The sequence below is a fragment of the Gobio gobio genome (assembly GCF_949357685.1).
Source record: "Gobio gobio genome assembly, chromosome: 14".
Classification (NCBI taxonomy): Eukaryota; Metazoa; Chordata; class Actinopteri; order Cypriniformes; family Gobionidae; genus Gobio; species Gobio gobio.
Window position 1 is genome coordinate 7,700,797 of NC_137107.1, and position 6,768 is coordinate 7,707,564.

Here is a 6,768-nt window from a genome sequence, read left to right on the forward strand (position 1 = left end):
TCACTCCAGAGCTCCGTCCACAAGGAAACTGTATTCTAGCCACATTGAAGGTGTATGTGGCAGCCTTAGCTGCTTTCCACGCTCCTTTTGGGTGAGGTTTGTAAATTTCCATCCATTAGCCCAAAAACCGGATACTAATGACTTGGTCAAAAGGAATTCTGCGTGTAAGCCTTTTCATCCTTTCGGTGAAGTTCTCTTAATTTATTGATATCTCATTTTAAATCTGACTCCATTAACAATTTTATCTGACTCCAATTCTAAGTGACTCCATAAAGTGTGCTACATTTAGAGTTTATCAGCTGATTTTACAATTAGTTGCGATTTAATTTAGAATGTTGATTTTCTTTGTATCTTCCTAGTTTTCATATTCGTTCATCGAGAGACCCAATATCGCAGAGAGACATGACGCGTCCGGACCGCGCGCTCACGGGCACAAAACGGTTACTTATGTAATTAGTCAGAGGATGCAGAGTGAATATTTTTCCTTTAAGTGGTTGCACATGCTCACTCAACAAAAAGTGTAATTTTAGTAATATTCACGGACTACAACTTGCTAACCCAGCGATAGTCAGGAATCGGAATATCGCGCACGCTGCGCCCCATGCTTCAGTCGTGGCGTCATCGGTGTGATCTATCATAACCCTAGATTTTGCGGTAATAAAGGAGTATACATCGATCCATACTAGAATAATGATTTCGGAATCATACAAGATAAATCAAGATTAACATTTATTTTGGCCAGACAGGAAAAGTAAATAAGTAAACAAGAATCCATGGTACACAACTGATCAGCGTAAAAACATAAAACACAATTGCAAAGCAATATGAAAATAATTTAAAAGAGTCATCATGTCTGGCACAATACATGCAGTTTGCACCGCACGGGGGGTTCTGACTACAGAATATTCCCCCAGAGAGTTAGATTATCCAGCCTTAAATACTCCAACTAGAACAAAAGGTTGTAAATACTTGCAACACACCCACCTGGTTTTGGGGGAGTGGATCAGATATCTTTGAAGAAATTCCTCAAAAGGAGGACTGAATTCTCATTAGTTTTCCAATCTTTCTAATACTACCAGTGACTGCAGTGAAACTGAGACCATTTTACCATTCGCACTGAGACCTTTAAAAAGACATCAAACATGAAAGGGATAAAACAATAGATTTACAAGATACATCATCACTGGTATATCTGCATTTGGTGACTTGAAACCAGGACAAGGAGAGGGCAAAATGGGGAGGGGGAGAAATGTTTGTCAGGGTGTTGTCACACAGTTTCTGTGAGATCTTTCTCTCAAGATTAGTGACTTTTATTGTTCAATTGCTGAGGTGTGTATCTCAGCTTTTGTCTTAGCACCAAAACCGATTCTTACAGGTTTCTTTGAGGAGACACCCGCTAGTTACTTGTTTCCTTCGTGGCGTTTTGAGGCTTAGAGCTGCTGTCAAGGTTTTGCGCCCGGCATAGGGAAAGTTTTCTTTATCCTAGGCCGGGCTATGTTGCTGGGGTTTCTACTAGTATTGTAATACCTATAGTGCTGCTGGTCTTTGTCCTCCTTGGCGTCAGACCAAGAGAAACTAATCTGCTTTGCCACTCCTGGGGTGCAGGTGCTATCGTAGGAGTGTGCGCTTTTGATTTCACACATACGGTCACTTGCTCTTATGGCGGCATGGGTATGGCGTTCTCACAGCGTTTCGACGCAGCGTGAATTCCCTTGAAAGGGAACGTCTCAGGTTACGTATGTAACCATGGTTCCCTGAGAGGGGACGAGACGCTGCGTCATCCTGCCATATTCCCCTGTGTGCCCGTGAGCGACTTTCAGGCTTTTTCAGAAGCTAGTTTCTGTTTGTGTTCACGGGTGCTTTATAGTTTCCGGTCTATGACGTCACCCGCCTATGATGTTCCGTCTGTCCATTGGACTGTTTCCATAAGTGCTTCAAGACGCAATCACGCAGAAGCGTTCTCACAGCGTTTTGACGCAGCGTATCGTTCCCTCTCAGGGAACCATGGTTACATACATAACTGAGACTTTTTTTTCAGAAGACCTACAGATGCTCAAGTACTTTTTTGACTCCTTCCTGTGACTCTGATGTAAATTTTTGGAAAACCCAATGGGGAGATTAAATATTTCTGTCAGAAAATGAAAACTCTTAAATGTATGTTGATGCTGTTGAAGCGATAATTGTTCAAATGAATGTTTTGTATGTAATATTTCAGACTTGATGAGCTTTGTGTGTTCATCTTGCCCACGCCGAGAGTAACCGTCACCGGTGATTGCTGTGCGATCTTCTTCGCTTCTTCAAAAGAGAGGGAAAGACGGTTTATGGTAAATGAAGTTTTAAAATCCCACGTCCTTATCAGTTGTTTTTGCATGTTTGCTCCTTTGTAGACCAAGCCAGAGACCTACGAGTGCTTAATTCTTTTGAGTTTATGTGAGTTTATTTTTAGAAAATAAATGTTTCTGTTGTCTCCTGCCTGTTTACTTCAAATTTTACTTCATTTTTATGCAACAACAGTATGACTTCTTGTTCACGTTTTATTTAAATCATTAATGTCTGTGTTGTTCATTGCAGAACTCAAACCAACTTTGGAGAAGGGGTCATCCTTCTTGGTCTTCCTTTCTTAAAGGGATATTTCACACAAATAACAATTGTTGTCATTTACTCACCTTCATGTCTTTCCAAACCCAAAGACTTGTCCATGTACGGAACACAAATGAAGTTATTTTTTAATATATAGTGATTTTTTGTTGATCCATTTACAGTCTAGATAATCAACATTTTTCAAGCATCAAAAATACAAATTGATTGTAGAAGTAATCCATACCAATATTTATATACAGTATGTATGAAATCCTAAATGTCATATCAGACTTGGGTGGACAATGGATGGACAAAATATGAGAACTTTTAAAAGATCTTAATTTGTGTTCCAAAGATTAACAAAACTCTTATGGTATTAGAATGACATGAGGGTGAGTAAATTATGACAATTTTCAAATTTGGTGAACTAACACTTTAAAGAGCAGCCCTCCAAGTTCATCAACATTTGTAAGGTATGTGTATGTCATGTCTGTGTTAATACTTCAACCAAATAGTAGTTTTCCAAAAGATATTTATATTTAAAGAATTTTCTGGCCTGTTAACTGTTGATCTTCGTAACGACAGAAAAACATCACACAGGTGTTGCACCCTAAATCGAAACATTGTGGCAAAAACATGGTTTTTAAATAGTACTGGGCAGAAAAAACAATATCATATTGAGATCATGGTAAAATATGTCTAACAATAAGTTCTGGACATTTTTACTATATATGGATTAATCTAACAGCCTATCAATAAACATGACAACAGCCAGTCAGTGTGTGTTGCAAATAAATGCATGTTCTGTGTGTTTCAGAGAGAATGAGCGGCATAGTTTCATGAATCATTTGTGTAAGTCAATAATAATCAATTGAATCAAATGCACTCACACTGGTCCTGCCATTATAGCATTGTAGAGTGTTGTGGCAAAAAGAGACATTAAACAACTAGACATGGGGCCCTATTTTAACGATCTGAAACGCAAGTGTCAAAGCGCGAAGCGCAAATAACTTTGTGGGCGGGTCTCGGCGCTGTTGCTATTTTCCCGGCGGGATAAATGGCTCTTGCGCCCGGCGCAAATCTAAAATGGGTTGGTCTGAAGTAGCTTCATTATTCATAGGTGTGGTTTGGGCGTAACGTGAATAAACCAATCAGAGCGTCATCCAACATTCCCTGTAAAAGCAGGTGCGCAAGTTCCATTATGGATTGCTATTATTATGGCGTATTTACCAGGCGCACGCCTGGAGCGGTTCACAGCCGAGGAGACTGATGTTCTTGTAAGAGCAGTGAAAGACAGAGAAGTTGTGTTGTATGGGGATGGGAGAAACCCACCCAAAATAGCGTCGGTTAAACAGGCGTGGGAGGAAATAGCCACAATTGTTTCATCAGCTGGCATCCCCAGGACGTCGCACCAGTGCCGCAAGCGCTACAATGACATCAGAAGACGGGGAAAGTCCAAGCTTACCAGCATCAATCGGGCACGCCGTGTAACGGAGGTGGATCTGCCTCTACTCAGGACCTGACGCCAGCAGAGGACATCGCTGCGTCCACCCTCACCGATTTTTTTTCCTGGTTCTTGACGGACAAACCAATTTGTTAGATGTCCTTATATACATATATGTCTTGCCAGAAGTTGCCACTATTGGGCAAACAGGTCTCCTTAATTATTAGACTACAATTAGCCTGAATAATTTGTAAGCTAGATTTATGCCTATTTTTTCACATCTTCATGGCACACCACAATGATTTCCGTCATCTCATGTGTTAATATTTTTTAGTGTAACAATTTATGATTTGCAAAAATAACTGTTGCATCTGTGTAGATTACATGAGCAAAGTGTATGCGCATTGTGCACGCTATACATTATGGTCAAGCATGCGCCCTTAAAATAGCATAATGAACAACGTGCAACGCGCCACTGACTTTAGACTAGGTTTTTTCTGGTCAGTGGCGCAATTGTTTAATGGAACAGCAAAATAGCACCAGGGATTGTTTGCGCCGGAACACGCCTCCTTTTTTGCGCTGAACCGCCCAGGGAGCGCAAGTTCATTCACTAGTTTAGCGACGTGCTTCTGTGGAGGGAAAAGCGCGCTTTGCGCGAGTGCAAAATAGGAATGACACATGCGTCGGTGTACAAAGTCAATTGCGCTGGGTGCAAGATAGGGCCCAAAGTGTTTGAAATTATAAAATGGACTATTTAACTACCCTTACTGATATTCATTATGTTGCTTTGTCATGTTCTTTAGGCACTTTGTTTACAAAAGGCCCTGCATCAGTTGGAAGACTCTGGCATGTTTTTGGCCTGTTCCTGTTCCAGTTACTTGCCAGGTTTTGACTTCGATTGATTTTATTAAACTAAAATCAACTTCTATTTTTAAAGGCTGCTTTTAGGGGAATGTAATTTAGGGGGATCCATTTTTTGTAATGTTGAGGTTTTTTAAACAGATGTTCGTCTTCATTCAGATCTTTGCTGCAGTAAAAACACTCTGCTTACATGACAAATTTATTTAGGAATAGAGGAAAACAGAATAGGGAAACAAATATTTTTCTTATATTCTTGTCCATACTTGAAAATCACTAAAATCAAATACAATATTGTCCATATTGAGTAGAGACCATGACAAAATCAAACTATATTATGGATGAAAGTTCTGGATCAGAACATGAACTGTGATCACTTAGACGCCTTCGAGCAACGCTTTTTCTTATTCTTATGTCTCTGTAGACTAGATGATTGGGTGAAACTCTTCCCACATGAAGAGCACTGGTACAGCTTCTCTCCAGTGTGAACTCTCTGGTGTCTTTTCAGGCTTCTTGAATGAGAGAAACTCTTCCCACATGAAGAGCACTGATACTTCTCTCCAGTGTGAACTCTCTCATGGTTTTTCAGGCTTTCTGATTGAGAGAAACTATTTCCACATGAAGAGCACTGGTACGGCTTCTCTCCAGTGTGAACTCTCTCATGTTTTTTCAGGTGTTCTGAATGAGAGAAACTCTTCCCACAGTGTGAGCACTTGTACGGTTTCTCTCCAGTGTGAACTCTCTGGTGTCTTTTTAAGTGGCATGATGTACTGAAGGTCTTCTCACAGTCAAAGCACATGTAAGGTCTCACACCAGTATGAATACTCTCATGCTCTTTTAAACTATGCGATTGTGAAAATCTCTTTCCACAAAAAGTACAAACGTGAGGCTTCACACCAGTATGAACTGTAAGGTGTTGTCTTAAGTTTGATTCAAAAACAAATGTTTTCTCACACTGATCACAGCTGAATGATCTCACTCCAGAGTGAAAGTGCAGATGCTCTTTGAGATGGTTTTTCTTAGTGAAACTCTTTCCACACTGAGAGCATGTGAACGGTTTTTCTCCAGTGTGAATCCTCATGTGATTGTTAAGGTTTGATTTAAATGTGAAACTCTTTCCACACTGAGAGCATGTGAATGGTTTCTCTCCAGTGTGAATCCTCATGTGTTTGTTAAGGTTTGATTTATATGTGAAAATCTTTCCACACTGAGAGCAAGTGGAAGATCCTTTGACTCCAGATTTTCCAGCTTGTTTCTGTGTGAAATTCTCGTCAGTCTTCGAAATGACTGCATCTCCATATTCATTTGTGAAATTATGTTTGTCTTCATTTACTTCCATCAGATCTAAAAACAACATATTAAATTGAATTCAGACTCAATTTAAAAGGGACAAATGAGAAACACAGACTTCATTCTTAATTCAGCTTAAATCTAGTTTACTACTGAGTCTACTAGTGTCTAGTTTTAGATGTATTGTTATATGTCAGTTTTCATCTTAATGTTCCTCATTAAAGAGAACACCAACCTATTTGTTCCTCTGTCTCTTCATCTTCTATTCTGCAGGGTTCTTCCTCAAACTCCATCTTTACAATAGTATGTCTGTAGTTTCTCCTGGAGTAATTCCTCCTGCTTTCTTCTTCTTCTCCTGTGGGAAGATGGGAATATTCCTAGAATTTAAACTCTCATGAACGGCTGTGGGAGAGGCTTCACTGACTGAAGGTGTGAATTGTGGTCACTGTTGCTCATTTAGCAGATGATCATCACACTCAAAATCACTCTCATTTATCCATGTGCAAATGTTTCCTCAAATAGTCGTTTAGAAACAATTCCCTTTGGGCTGTCCCACTAAGGCCCCTGCCTGATAAACATGCGATAATGCTTTAGAT

The 6,768-nt window shown here is 39.9% G+C and overlaps 1 protein-coding gene across 1 annotated transcript; it reads right to left on the reverse strand.

Moving 5' to 3' along the window:
• Positions 1–5,073: 5,073 nt before the first annotated feature.
• LOC307136764 (uncharacterized protein) lies at positions 5,074–6,521 on the reverse strand. Its single transcript, XM_079834015.1, has 2 exons — positions 6,408–6,521; positions 5,074–6,226 (listed from the first exon to the last, which is right to left on the reverse strand). The coding sequence occupies exons 1-2, from the start codon at positions 6,463–6,465 to the stop codon at positions 5,256–5,258; spliced, it is 1,029 nt and encodes a 342-aa protein (XP_079690141.1). The 5' UTR covers positions 6,466–6,521; the 3' UTR covers positions 5,074–5,255.
• Positions 6,522–6,768: the final 247 nt, after the last annotated feature.